This window comes from Cricetulus griseus, chromosome 4 (assembly GCF_003668045.3).
Source record: "Cricetulus griseus strain 17A/GY chromosome 4, alternate assembly CriGri-PICRH-1.0, whole genome shotgun sequence".
Taxonomy (NCBI): Eukaryota; Metazoa; Chordata; class Mammalia; order Rodentia; family Cricetidae; genus Cricetulus; species Cricetulus griseus.
Window position 1 is genome coordinate 45,424,843 of NC_048597.1, and position 14,582 is coordinate 45,439,424.

At 44.2% G+C, this 14,582-nt stretch overlaps 1 protein-coding gene across 2 annotated transcripts in view; it reads right to left on the reverse strand.

Moving 5' to 3' along the window:
• Ccdc80 (coiled-coil domain containing 80) overlaps nt 1–9,955 on the reverse strand; it is a 33,791-nt gene extending 23,836 nt beyond the window's left edge. Inside the window, exons 1-4 of one of the 2 annotated variants that reach the window (XM_035444532.1) lie at nt 9,817–9,955; nt 9,501–9,619; nt 8,917–9,414; nt 6,646–8,528 (exon numbers count right to left, since the gene is read on the reverse strand). In XM_035444532.1, the coding sequence (XP_035300423.1) occupies nt 6,646–8,517 (1,872 nt within the window). In that variant the 5' untranslated portion in view covers nt 8,518–8,528; nt 8,917–9,414; nt 9,501–9,619; nt 9,817–9,955. Of the gene's footprint in view, nt 1–6,645; nt 8,529–8,916; nt 9,754–9,816 lie in introns of those variants that run through there. The other variant, XM_027412607.2, reaches the window with a different exon arrangement.
• Nucleotides 9,956–14,582: the final 4,627 nt, after the last annotated feature.

Consider the following 14,582-nt stretch of genomic DNA (forward strand, 5'->3'; position numbering starts at 1 on the left):
AGGATGGACTTAACCTTTCACTTTGGCCTTTTCTCTAAACCAGATCTGGGATTTTCATTCATGTTTTATGACTCTTGACTTGTGAAGAAAAGTTACAGCAGAGGTATTTTGATCTCTAGCCATCTGGGGAGCTGTATTACATTTTGTTTTGGTTAAAATGAGTGTGCTTTGGTTATATTATGAATATATGTGTGTTTCTTTGTATGAGTATGCATGTATGGCTGTGTGTATGCCTGTGTATGTGTTTAGTTGATTATCTAGGTTCTCTTGTATCCTCTAAGGATGTCTCAGTGCTTTGAATCTATCCTAACAAAAAAGTTTCTCTGATCCCTGGATCATTTTAGTTGCCTTTTTTGGAACCTTCTCCAATGTCATAGATTTTCCAAGCTGAAACCAAAACTATTTCCCACGTGCCAAGAATGGGCAGCAATACTTTGCTTGTCCTGGAAGTAGGAGGACATGAAGATGTATTCCAATGGTGACAAGCTCCTTGTTGATCTCCTGGAAGCAGGAGATCACATAGCAGGTATCACCAGTGAGCCCTGTGCAGGCAACCTTCATTGGCTCACCATGGGGCTTGGGAGCAAGCCCCTATTTGTATTAATTATTTTCTGTAAACATTTTCTTGCATTTTTCCATATTCAAATTTAACAGCCACTTTTCTATCTACCCACCCCAAAAATTTTAACTCTTTCTAAAGTCTGTGTCTACCAGGTTAGTATTTTTGGTGGGAAAACTTACTATGTTGTTAACCTCTGTCAAATATTTTTTTATCAAAAATGCCTAGTAAATCTGACTCCAAATTAATCTTGCTGTTTATATTTTTATCCACCAGAGTTGCTGATTGATGCCTACAAATTTTCCTTGCTGAAATCTCTGTGCTTGACAAAATTCTCCCTCCAGGAAATTACAATGCTTCTGGAAACCTGTGAGTGAAACATTAGCAAAGGTTTTTGGTTTTGCTTTTTAAGAAATGTTTCTTAGTTCATTATTTTAGGTAGACATGTTTCAATTCATTTTTGATTTTGTGTTTCATGCCTATTAATGTGGACACAGTGGCTAGGAAATATATTTGAGAAGATGTAATCTCCATGAGGAAAAGTATCAAAATTCCACATACTATCTAAAATTTATTCTTTGATTCAGACTTAGCCTTAAGGGAAAAAAAAAACTAGGGTGGTTCTAAAATGATACAGTGATCATATTTTCTGTTGTTTGTTTTTATTTAGCTGTATGTGTTTTGGTAGGGAAGGAAAAAATTTTGAAATTTTATTTTAACTTGACATATTCTAGATTCTTCTTTTTTCTTTTTTTGGCATGTCTTTGCTCAGAAACAGACCATTTTGGAATGAACAAAATGTTGTTTAAGTGAGAACATAAAATAATGAAAACAGAGATAAAATGATCAGCTGTTCATGATTTTGAACTCCTAGCCCATATTTAGAATATTTTCTAAGGCGTTCCAAGGCACAGCTTCCAGACGCTAGACAAATGATAATTACTGTCCTCTCATTCCATATCCATACCCAGGCTTCATTTCACTGCCTCATTCTCGGTCATGGAGCCCTGCGGTCCATGGCCATATTTTAAGAATTCTCAAAGCTTCCTCCAGTCTTCTCCTTTGAGGCATGTATAATTAAGAATTTCAGACAATATGTAATCTCAGAGATGCCCTTCCTCCCTTGAATGCCAGCTTCTCCCACAAGTATACACAGCAACATCAGGCCGTGGAAGCCCAGTGTGAATCCCAGACAAAGGGAATCCTCCCAGGCTTATTTTCACCTGGAGCTTTTTGCCCAGGGATACTTGAACTCGACAGGGAGGGGATGTTCGTGTTGCATGATTCACTTCCTGGCTTCTGGCCTTGCAGGCTTTCTCTCCAGGCTTAGATGCCCTCTCTACTTAGCATTGTTATCAGACCACTCTCAGCTTTGAGGCAGAGTGCCAGAGAGGAAAGGGTGATGCCCACCATCAAAGTGGGAGACCTGGCATTTTCATCTGACTTCAACCCCTGTATAGCCTGTGGCCTCTCACCTTTGTCATTTTTACCTGGGACAACTTCTATGCAAACCTCATAAAGTCTCAGGAATTGAACAGTATACATAGATACTTGTGCATGGCCCTGCACCCAAACATACACATGTGTGTTGCCTCTGACTAGTTTGACTACTCTCCTACCATCTATGTTTATCCATGTCCTCCAGTCCCTCCCCTACTTCCATATCTCATACATCCACTCCCTTTAATTACAGTTCTGCTTGTCTGTACAGCTTGAATGGAAATTTTGTATCTCCTTTATATATATTTTATGTTGTCATCACGTTCCTTAAGGCACTGAGATCTCAGACCCTGAAGCTATCCTGTGATCCGTGCTGGCTGCTCCACATTCCACAAGCGAGGGATCAGTCTATCCATACCAGAGGCAGGGGAAACTCAGAAACATGAGGATCCCGGACTATGAATATATCTAGGCAGAGCCCATAAGCTAGATGGAAAACCTTCTCCGTACACTTAATCTGCTGATGGAGTTTGCATGAGGAAATGGGAGTGTGTGTGTGGGGGGGGGAGGTGGTCAACTGACATGTCAGAGCCTTTCCCTATTTGCTGATATTGCTGTCACATCTGTATTGTAGCTTGGCAGCATTTCTAACAGTGCTTAAAATGGAAATTGTTTCCACTTTTCTCTTCCTAGAAGGAACACCACAGTGCCCTTCAGTGAAGGGTCCCGTTGTTTGGCCTCTTGCCAGCTTGATGGCGGTAACTGGGAGCATGTGTCCTGAATTTACAGTTGTGTTGTGATCTTATTTGTGTTTCTGTTCCAATGGTGTTTGGGGTCAATGAGTCCCAGAGGAGAATGAAACTGGTTGTATAAGCAAAGGGAGTAAAACAGAGATCACAAGATGCTGGGGAAGTTTTGAAATGTTTTCAGTCTTCACTTGGTCTAAGTACTGTGTGAAGCTCTAAACACTAGATTTTTAAAGGATTCCATAAACTAGCTTTTAGCCTTGGAGTCTGCCTTGTAAAACAGAACTTGAAATCCTTTTCTGAAAGTAAACCAAGTAAGTAGATTGCCATCTCTGTTCCCAAGCCTCTGTGGCAGAGCTGAAAATATTAACCCACTTGCAGTGTAGTAGACTCCATTGCCAAAGAAAGCGGAAGCTTGAGCTGGAATTCCTGTAGTTCAACATATCAAAGCTCCCGTGAGCTGACATCAGGCGGATCTCAGAGCCACCAAATGTCTGTTTGTTAGCTATCCTCTACAAGGACCGATGGTTTAGTCCAATGCCAAGCCCAAATGGGCATCCAGCAGACAGAAGGAAGAAAAAGAGGATTCAATCCACTGTTCTCCACCAACTGCCTGGAAGTCAGAGTTGAGCTGTGTAGGAAATAATTACTGTCCTCTCATTCCATATCCATACCCAGGCTTCATTTCACTGCCTCATTCTCAGTCATGGAGCCCTCCACCAGTACTCCACTTCCTATAAAATGGGACTATTTCTTCACTTGTCTTTGAAACTCAAAGTTCAAAATGAAGTTTTAGGAAATATATTGTTTATTTATTGTATGTGGGGCATGTGGGTGTGTGATGCACGGGGAGGTCAGAGGGCAACATTTGGGGGATAGATGTTTCTCTCCACCATGTGGGTTGCAGGGATTGAACTCAGGTTGTAAAGCCTGGCAGCAGACACTTTTACTTGCTCACCCAGCTTACTAACCCCAAAATGAAGTGTTAAATGTTCATACTTATGAAGGGATAGCTTTCTTCTCCAGTTTCTCAGTTACTTTGTGGCAGATACCTCCCAAGGCTCACAAGCAATGGAAGGGAGGTTGGCATGTGGATTGACTTTGAAGTCGAACAGATTCAAGGTCTTTGTTACATAATAGCAGCATGCCTTGGGCGAACATCCCAAGGAATCTAAACTTGTGTTGTCCGGTCTGGGAAAGAGGGTTAATAAGTCATTCCTTGTAGGAATCGCGAGAACAAAACCATGGAGTTTCAACAAGGAGTCTTACAGTTAGAATTTGCTCTTTTTAACAATCTGAGAAGCAGAGGGCTTTTGAAGGATTGTTCTCAGGCTTGAAAGCACAGCACCTGGATCTATCTGCAATGTGCTTGAAGGCCTTGAGGAAGCCATTTGCTCAACCACAACTTACATGGTTGCTGCTAGGGTTTCCCTGAGTAATCGGTTAAGGAGCAGTTATGGGATGTTTTCCCACCTAAAGAGTGGTATGAATGAATACAAAGCACTGTGGGTTTTACAATAAATTAGTCAGGGATCCAGTTACTGAAAAGCTGGAGAAATGAGCCAGAAAGTCCACACCATTTCTTGGAATGCAAACCCACCCATAGGTTGGGCATTCCAGGTTAAGTAGAGGCTAGAAGTAAATGTTCTCCGCCATACTTTAACAGCTCAAAACTAACTGCTCAGCCTTAATGAGTGTTAATTGCATCACCACACTTCCTGAGTAACATGGAAAAAGTGAGTGAGGAGGGATTCATGCATGAGTAATGCCTTTCACCCAGGAGCATTGTTTTGATATCATGGTAGCTCCATCTCGTCTTCCCTACTCCATTCTCTCTTCATACATCATTAGCACTTCAGAAAACACATCCGTGATATGATCGGCTGGTCACACACGGGACTGACAGACTGAGCTGTGTCCGGTTGGGATTTTCTTTCTAATAACAAACCTGATTCTCTGGCTAGCTGCAAAGAGCCAACATAGGCAGACACGATTCCAGTGGGTTTCTGCTTTGCCTTGTACGACATAAGCAGAAGCCTTCCTTTGAGTTTCATTTGATAACAGTTTATGAGCACGGATACTGTTAAAAGCTGAGAAGTCCCAGCTGGGCATTCTGATCCCTAACACACAGAGCAGGGAGCAGGCAAGGGAAGTCGAAGGCACAGCTAACACCAGGATCGAGTTTGAAAACCCCTTTCTCATTGCCCGCTTGGGGCAATGAGAGTATTTGTCAGGCGGGTGCACAATTACAATCCTGACATTTTACCCTTGATTACTTCTTTCTGTGTTTAAAATCTAGCCATGAGGCTCACTCTGCCTGCCTTGTTGTCTAAATGGACAGAACTGGGTGACAGGATGCTTTAGTGGGCTGGGCAAAGTCCCAGGTACTCAGCTAGCTAAGCAGCCCAAGTGGAAATGTTTTCCCACGCCCCAAGAGAGCAGCTTGGCTCCATGGATCCTGGACAAACATCCAGGTACCGGCTAGAGTTCTACTTTGAATCAGTGATTCTTATGACTCTAATTGGAACAGTTTATGGATTCTGGGAATATACAAGCAGCTGTTAAACTACTTTAACAAATAGCCTATCATCTGATTGCCTAAATGTGTACAGTCACTTGAAAAATCTGGTTTAATGCCTTCAACTTACAGGAAGTACCAAAGGGAGCTCTCTCCTCTCTCTCTCTCTCTCTCTCTCTCTCTCTCTCTCTCTCTCCTAAAATCAGCAAGACCTTAGGTTTTTTTCTAATCCCTAACACCACTATTAATGGAAATGAAAAAAAAAATTCAGGACATACTCCACCCAGAGTAAATACCACAAGGGCATCTGCTCTGGTTAACACTTCAAATGTGCATTTAAAAAGTTTGAAACCACTAAAGATACATGGTCATCAGAGTCTCTTTGCTCAGATCATTAATCCAAATTTAGGCTGCTTTGGACAAACTGAAAGACTCTTGAGAAATGCCTTAGAGAAGGCTGCCTGTCTATCATGCAAGATGAAGGCAGGCAAGGAGTCAGGTCTTGAGTCAGGAGGATGGGTGTGGTCACAATTCTCTGACATGGCTCCCTCAATGGATAGCTAAGAAAAGCATTCATGACTTGACTCACCCAATATGAACTTGTTGGTCTTTTACTATGTATCATGTATAACATATTAAACTCCTCCTTGGCAGCCTGGGCTAAAAATCATGGTGTTAAAAAGTTCTGAAAAAACTCGTGAACACAGAAGGAGTCATAAGCAAGAGGAATCATGTCCTATTCCTGATGAGAAAAGACTTTCCATTTAGCATTGGCTTGTTCCTGCCCAAAGCCTTCTTTCAATTGATCTAAATCCTTTTACCATTTTACAGACAGTGGCAAGTACTGCTCAAAGGGAAGGTTCCTGAGATGGATGTGCCAGACTCAGTACTAGACAAAACAGAAGCGGGATTGCTATCTCCTTTCCCCAACATGGGTACACATACCTATGTCCAATAAGGCCTTGAGAGATTGACAGCTGATTCCAAATTCATACACACCTCTGAGGCTCTAGAAACCAGAGTAAGAACTCAGCCATGTGCCATCCTGGAATTCTTTCTGCTCTTTTTAGTATTTGGGACAGTGATGGAGGAGGCAGCCTTCTTGGAGACAGGATATCTGCCCACCATTTTAAACAGTTTTGTGAGAATCACAACAGCCAACTCACTACGTAGGTAGATCAGACTGACCTAGAACTCACAGAAATCCTCCCAAGCTAGTATCAAAAGCATGTGCCACCATACCCTGTCCCCAACATTCCTGAACATGAGTCAGGCTCAGCCCCACTCTGTCATCCAAGATGTGACTTTATAAAATGCACACAACAAACACATGAATACCCCACCTCAGCACATAAGGGAAAAGTGCCAAAGACATTACTTACCAGAAGTCGTCGTTTGCCTTCGAAAGATCCCAGCAGGTCACTCACTGACTTCTTGGGACTTGGAGTGATCTGCTTTGGTGTGGGCTTCTGATAGCCATCCTGCTCTGTCTTACCCGCCTTTTTCTTCTTATTCTTTTCTTTCTCCTGCTTGCTCTTTTTCTCGGCTTTCTTCGTTTGCTTGTCACTCTTGAGTAACTTGTCTGGTTTCACACCCTTCCCTTTTTTTTTCTTCTCCTTCTCAGGTTTCCCGAGTTTTTCGTGCTTCTTTGACTCCTTTGCATTCTGGGAGGGAACATTGTCCACCTGCAACTCCTCCTCCCCTTGAGAGGCAGTGGGTCGGCTGGGGTCGTACTTGGCTTCATACTCATTGCTAAGAATTTTGTCCTTCTTTTTGGGCAGCTTCCCCTTTGCTGGCTTATGAAGACCCGGCACCACATTCGGGTTCTGATGGCCATGTTCTCGTCTGTCTGTCCGGTTGTCACGGAAACGACTTGTGCCCACAGCTCTTGTGCTGCCCTCCCAGAGGGTAGTGGGTGGGGCTGCTGTGAAACTCCCATAGTTGGCTTTACTGGGCCTTCTGGTAGCCTGTGGCTTCTCTCTCTGTTGCTCCTTCCGAGGTAGAGGGTAGAGTTGCTCTGAAACGGAAGTGCCCCTGACAGTGGTCACCTCAGCTGTTGCAGGGGGCCTGTTGGCGACTGAGAATGGCTGCAGCCGGGATGTCCAGGGCCTCTGGGTGGTTGGAAAGGCAGTCGTAGTTGTAGGTCTTGCAGCTACTGTCACCATCCGGGACGTGGCCGGAGTAGCTGTTGTGACTGGAGCAGGAGGAAGGGTGGTGGCCCTTGGGGTTGGGGGAGGTTGGATAATGGCTGCCTTGGTGGTGGCCAGCTTTCTCTGAGGCTCTCTGGTGGGGTGGACTTGTGCTCTCCTTGGCTCCTCTTTCTTCTTCTCACTGCCCAGGCCTGTGCTTCCTGCTCCCCCGCCGCCATTGTTCCCTTCCTGGAGCACATGGCCCTCTAAGCCTGAGGCCTTACACTTTTGGACAAAACCCTTCTGTCTGATCTTTTCGATCCTGCGGATGGGGCCTTGGTCAATGACCTCATACATGGCCTCCAACCTGACCGGATATGGGTAACGCTCCTCCACCTGCAGAGTCTTCTTTAGTAGCACCATGCTAAACTTGCCCTTCTCCAGTTTTAGGAAGCTCATCAGCTTTGGGATGAGACTGGGGTCCAGCGGCTGCTCCAGGATCTGTCCTTCACTGGTGATCCTCCGTACCTTGCCCCCTTCCTCACCGGCCTGGTGGAACAGCACGATCTGATGGATGTGCCTCTCTGCCAGCTCGCAATACACATCGTCCTTCAGGAGGCTCATCATTAGGCGGTAGTAGCCCTCTGAGGCATGCGGGGCTGAGATGACCCACACCCTGTTCTTTCCTGCAAAGCTGGCCAGGATATTGGGAGAGCTGGACCCAGAAGGGAACCGCAACATTCTCGGCCGTGCAGAGGACCCCTCATCTCGGACCATCTCATGCGGAGAGCTCCTAGCTATTGGTCTTAACTCAGGTCTAACTGGGACTCCATTGATACCTAAGGGGGCGGGCCTCACTGTCGGGTGAGCTAATCTCAACACTGGTACACTCTTCCTCCTTTGGGGAGGCTGAAGATTTGATTCTTCCTGAGTGGATTTCTCAGTTCCACCAGACCTCCCGGTGTGCCTCAGATAGCGAGCTGACCTAGCGCTGATTGGAGAGGCCAAAGGTACTTTCCGCCCTGTGTGGCTGTCTCTGTCCAAGACAGTGGAATGAGATTCGGATCCACACACTAGCCACATGGCCAGCAGCATGGTGAAATGGGGTCCCATTTTCCACGTCATTGTGTTATCCACTTGGGAATGCAGAGGGGTCATAATATGAGAGAGAGAGAAAAAAATCATTAATTACAAACAAAGGTGGGCATTATCTCTTTCTCTGTCTTGGCCAAGGGGAAGGGGTAGCTAGAGAAGAAAAAGGAGGGAGGGTAGAGAAGACTAAACAGGATGAGACCCCGTGCTTTCAAGCTGCTGTGATTGTCAGTGCTTAGCAGGGTCAGTCGTTAAGCAGGAAATCCAACCTTGCTTCACGGGTGGCAGGCATGCTTGCACTGACTCAGCTGTGCTCTGGATGCACCAGAGACCACGTAAACCAGGCATTGGAATTATGACAACATTCACACTTCATTTCTTCAAGCAAGCAACAGTGAAGCAAACAGCAAAAAGCAAAGACTGCACACTTACATCGTTGCTCATGGAGATGGGATTCAGAGGCTTTCAAAAGAAATGGAAAGGCTTGGTCCCTAGGACGTTTTCCTAGATGAAATCCTTTCCTTCCAGCTCTCTGTCTGCTTTTGGAGACTGAGCAATACCAACGGGTGTGCTGCAGCTCCTGTTTGAAAAAGCAGCCCCAGGAAGCTCAGCCTGTCCAGCCGGGCTGATTTCCTTTTCTTTCGGACTGTGTCTTTTTTACCTTCTGGTCCAGTGAGATGAGGTGGAAGTTGCTGTCCTTCGGACTGGCCGTATCTCCATTTGTCTGCAGTTTCTTCTGGGTCTGTGTGAGCTGGTCCTTTGCTGCCAGAAGGATTTTCCTTAAAGTGGATGAAGTCCTAGTGATTTCTAAATCTCACTCTTGCCTTCTGTGGAGTTCCAAGATCGTTCTTATCACCCTTTCCGCACACAGTCTGGCTGAGTCCCTTTGTTTCCGAGCGTAAAAGCACTGGCATTAATATGTTTTCCAGGCTGAGGGAAAACAGAGGAATGTGAATGTGAAAAGGGGGACAGTTCCCCCCTTTCCTTCCGTCTCTCCTCCCTTTATTTCCCCCCACCTTTTTCTCCTCTCTTTTGCCTTCTCCTTTTATTTCTTCTTCCTCATCTGGATTCCATTCCAGAAATGTCAGGACTACCTCAGGTTTGCTCCAAACCAAACTCAAAACAACAGCAGCCACTGGAAATCAAGAAAACTTCACTAAGAATTTAACAGATCAGCAAAACACGCCTCCTTCTCATTTGGGTACTTGGAGAGTCAGTGAACCTGGTGAGAAGGGAGAGGGCTGTGCCTGGGCTGGGAAAAGTTTTGAAACTCTACACATCATCGTAAATCGCTCCAGAATAGGATGACTGAGGACTTAACCCCTTCCATACCAAACCATCAGGGCAGTTTCCCTTCCTGTGGATTCTCATTCTGTGCTTTGAAAGGGGGAAATCCTCAGGTTTCTCCACCTGGCTGGTTTTCCTGGAGACAGCTGCTCCTTTGGGCCACAGAACTTGGCCATGCATATCCAGACGGCATGCATCTATTTATAATTCCACGAGTGTATTTTTATCTCTTTCTGCCTGCTGTATGCTTTGAGTTTGGGGTTGGAAAAGCCCGTGGAAAACATGACTAAGTTGTTTTTATGTTATGCTAATTGGGGCTCATGTTACTGTGTTCTTGGTCCTTATTTCTCCTTGGGATGGGTGGAAGCCGGTAAAAGGTTAGCAATGCAGGCAAAAGCTGTTGTCTCCTGGGACTGCAGTTGGACATTACATCAGGGAATGGGCATTCTGGCTCCCAGCTTCTGTCGCAATGGTGAACAGTGTGTGTGTGTGTGTGTGTGTGTGTGTGTGTGTGTGTGTGTGTGTTACAATATTCAGCTCTCCAGATGCTCTAGGAATCTAAAATCTTTTACAGTCCCAAGAAGTAGTTATGTGAGGGACTGGGAAGTTGGCTCAGTTAGTAAAGTCTTTGCTGCTTAAGCATGAGGGCCTGAATCCAAATTCCTGGCACCGACATAAAAACCGAGCACCAAGGCTGTAACCCCACCACTGGGGAGAAGGAGCAGGGACACTTGGATCCCTGAAGCTCACTGGCTAGCCAGTCTAGCTGAATCAACAAGGTCCAGGTTCAGTGAGAGACCATGTACAAAAAAGTAAGGTGAAGGGGCTGGACAGACTCACTGGTTATCAGCATTAGTTGCTGTTGCAACTGCCACCAACAGTGGCATCCCAGCATCCACCAAAGCTTCTCTCAATGGGTAAAATCCTCATCCCTAGTTGCATCCTTCAGTCAGCTCCATCTGTCCCAGTTACATGTGCTTTCCCTGCATACGAAGCTCTTAGCAGAGAGTTGAGGAAATTCCTGTAGAGGGGTCTTTGGATGTAGCAACTCTTACCTCATTGTCAGAGTGCATAGGGTACCAAGCAGGAAGGGGTCCTGTCCTATGGGTACCACTGTGAGTACATAAAAGTCAGATCTGATTTCAGTTCAAACTGTAAAGTGGATCAATGCTTCGTGCCCTGTAATAGTCTAGGTGTTGTTTTCATTATTTTCTTATGTGTTCCACACTACCCTCCTCGAGTCTTTGCACTTCTCTTATTTGTTATTGCTGTTTTCTTCTCTTTTCCCCTACAGACAACAGCTACTGGTTTACTGGGCATTTTCACGATTTTTGGTGCTTTCATATATTCTGTTGGTTAACATACCTGGGAGGTAATAGGATGAACCCCCACTTTATAGCTGGACAGAGGCATGTTTCAATAAATCTCTTGAAGTTTAGACCTGGTGTTATGGCGGGTGGTGTCCTGCCTTCATCTTTTATTTTCTGCCCACATTTTTCCTTTTTAACATATACTCTCAATTCTTGCTTCCCATTTTCATAAAAGAGTCTCCTTCATTTATTCAACTGGAACACTTATCCTTTTAGAGTTCTGCTTTGTGAAGTAAGTGTGCAGCTTACCTGTTGCCTTTCTCAGTAGGTTCTTTAAAATCTCATTCTTTCCCCTGAATTCGAATCTATTCCTCTAACTCCCCAACCATGTGACCAACATTGGAAACCAGTGCCCACCCTGTGAGGGAGAGAAACTGAGATATAATTACATCATCGAGCTGGTGGTGCCCAGAGAGGAAGCCACCTCAGCCTGAGCCACCTTTTCTCTTCCTAGAATCTCGGGCTCTCAGTCTTCTGTAACAGTGGTCCAGCAGATGGCGCACTAAACACATGAGCAGGAGCAATTTAAGGAATAAGTTCACATCCACCCTTTATAGACTTACAATGATTTGTGGCTTGCAAGAATCTGAATTTCTATGTTTTAAAGAGTTCCTCATTTAGACCAGTCCATTTTTCAGCAACCTAAGCAAGAAATTATTTAGTATGGGGATGAGGCAGATCTAGAGGAAAGACTGGAGCCAAGTTGACGTGTACTCAGCCCAAGGTAAAAGAATATATGAATTAATTTGGGGGATTGTTTTGTTTTGTTTCAGACAGGGCCTCTTCACATAGACCTAGGTGTCCTGGAACTCACTACTCATAAAGATATGTCTGCCTCTGACTCCTGAGTGCAGGGATCAAAGGTGTGCACCACCACATCCCAACCAAGAGTAAATGTTATAAATGCTAACTTGGGGATTATGTGACAGGAAACTACCTGGTGTTGATTACATAGTAATTGAGCGTGGGGTGTGTGTGTGTGTGGTGATTTTCAGGGTTGCTTTAGAGAAATGAAGGTGGGAGGTAGCTATCTGATGAAAGTCAAAGTAGATATAAAGAGATAGACATCCAGAAAGGTGACGACTACCTGGCTAGACCCACATTCATAGAAATGTGCTGTCCTGGGCACACCAAGAACCCAGGCAGCCCATCACCTGTAGATAGCTCTCTTGCACAAAGTAACATTCCATAGATGCCAGTGGGCTGAATTCAAAATACTCTTCTATTGCCTAGAAGATCACCTGCTTAGAAGGAAACAGAAAACAAGTGGGGGGACATCTCAACATTTCAGTGTCATGGGACTGGGAGCAAAGGGGAGAAAACAAGTTGGCATTTCAATGTCACAGGACAGGGGAGCCACCCCCCTCCCCACAGCCTCCAGGATTACATTCTATCTAGCAGAAAGGCTAGCCGAGCCATTTGATCGCATACTGAGGTAGACACAGAGTACTCATACAGTAGATGTTGCTGTGGTTTTTCTTTCCACCCTCAGACCTTAATCAAATGTTCTTCTTTGACCACATTCATGTTCTTCAGCATGCAAATGAACTCTCCTTTCTTGTTATTCACAGTATGGAAGGAACTAAAGTGGAAATTAAAAAAAATAGATAAAAGGTCAAGGGGAAACCCCACCATGACATTAACTCAGGATGCAGAGGAAACCCAGAAAGATTCTGAGAAAAGATAACCCCAAAGCAAATAAATACTTGAAACTGGTCTCAAACTACCAACCAAATTCCACATACCTAATTGTCATTTGAAAAACACCTTTTAAAATAAATAAATAAATAAATAGCTACATAAAGAAGACCCGAAGTCCAGACCAGGCTGGTGAAACCCACAGAAACAGCTGATCTGAACAATGGGGAGCTCTTAGTCCCCAGACTGATAGCTAGAATACCAGCATGGGATTGATCCAGACCCCAAGAACATGCATTTTAGTGAGGAGACCTCGAAAATCTATGGGACCTGCTTTGGTTGTTCAGTACTTATCCCTAGTATAGGTGTGGACTTTGGGAGCCCATTCCACATAGAGGAATACTCCCTGAGCCAAGACACACAGGGGTGGGGGGTGGGCCTAGGCCCTATACCAAAGGATAGGATAGACTCTGATGACACCCTATGGAAGGCCTCACCATCCAGGGGGAGCAGAAAGGATATGTGATAGGTAGGGTGTCAGTGGGGTGGGGGCAGGGGAGGAGGGGAGGGAATGGGAACTAGGATTGACATGTAAAACAATCTTGTTTCTAATTCAAACAAAAAAATCTGCAAAAAAAATGAACTAGAAAAAAAAAGACATGAAGAAGTGCACCACCAATGGACATGCTGATATGAAAGGGGAATCGCACAGTGCCCTATCACTAGGCAAAGAACTATAGGCAACCAAAAGATGCTGAGAGCAGTAGAACTGGCTTTCCCTGGGGATGAAACCCCTAAATGGTTGTCCAGTAGCAGTGGTCAGCCCTGACCTCATGTACATACAATTTACAATTAACACCACAGCGATTGAGAAGGTGGTATTTATATGGTTAGGTGTGTGTGTGTGTGTGTGTGTGTGTGTGTGTGTGTGTGTGTGTAATATATACTTATGTATGTAATAACAATTAAATAAAAACAGGCCATGATTTTAAGACAAATCAAGGCAGGTACCTAGGAGAGGTTGGAGGGGGGAAAACAATGTAAATATATTTTAATTAAAAATTTAAAAATAAAATATACAGGAATATATGTATAAAGCTGCCTGATGAGCTAATGGCCAAAACTCTCAAGAACTGTTACTCGTTTTCTTTTTTTTCTTTTAAGTTGACATAAGCACTTAAGAGTTTGTTAAGGGATGTTTAAAGTTACTTTAGAAAGTTGTTTAATTAGGAATATGTTGATCTTACAATTAGAGAACATTGAAGGATCTTACTCTAGCAGAAATTGAAGCCATTGGCTCCTTATATCTATTTATTTGGGTTTACTTTTGTTTGATGTATATGAGTGTTTTTCTGCATGTATGCATACACACCATATGCATGCCAAGTGACTTCAGAGGTCAGAAGTGGGAGTTGGATCTCCTGGAATTAGAGTTACAGATAGTTGTGAGCTGCTGTGTCAATCTTGGGAACTAAAAAATGGATCTTCTACAAGAATAGTAAATGTTCTTAAACACTGAGTCATCTCTCCAGCCCCTAATGACTCTTTTTAAATCCTCACAGCCTCTGATTTAAAGTACAAATCTTTACTGTTCTGAGTGAGAGGAATGATCCTATCTGAGTATGAGTTTTCTGCTTGGAGGATCCATCCAGCATCAGGAAGATGTGGTTTCAAAGCCTGTACCACTAGCCATTCAGTGCATACAAAAGATTTCTATCCATCACTTTTTTGCTTATTTGGTTTGATATTTAGTTTTGATTTTGGTGTGTGTGTGTGTGTGCTGGTATTTTTTTTAACTTCCTT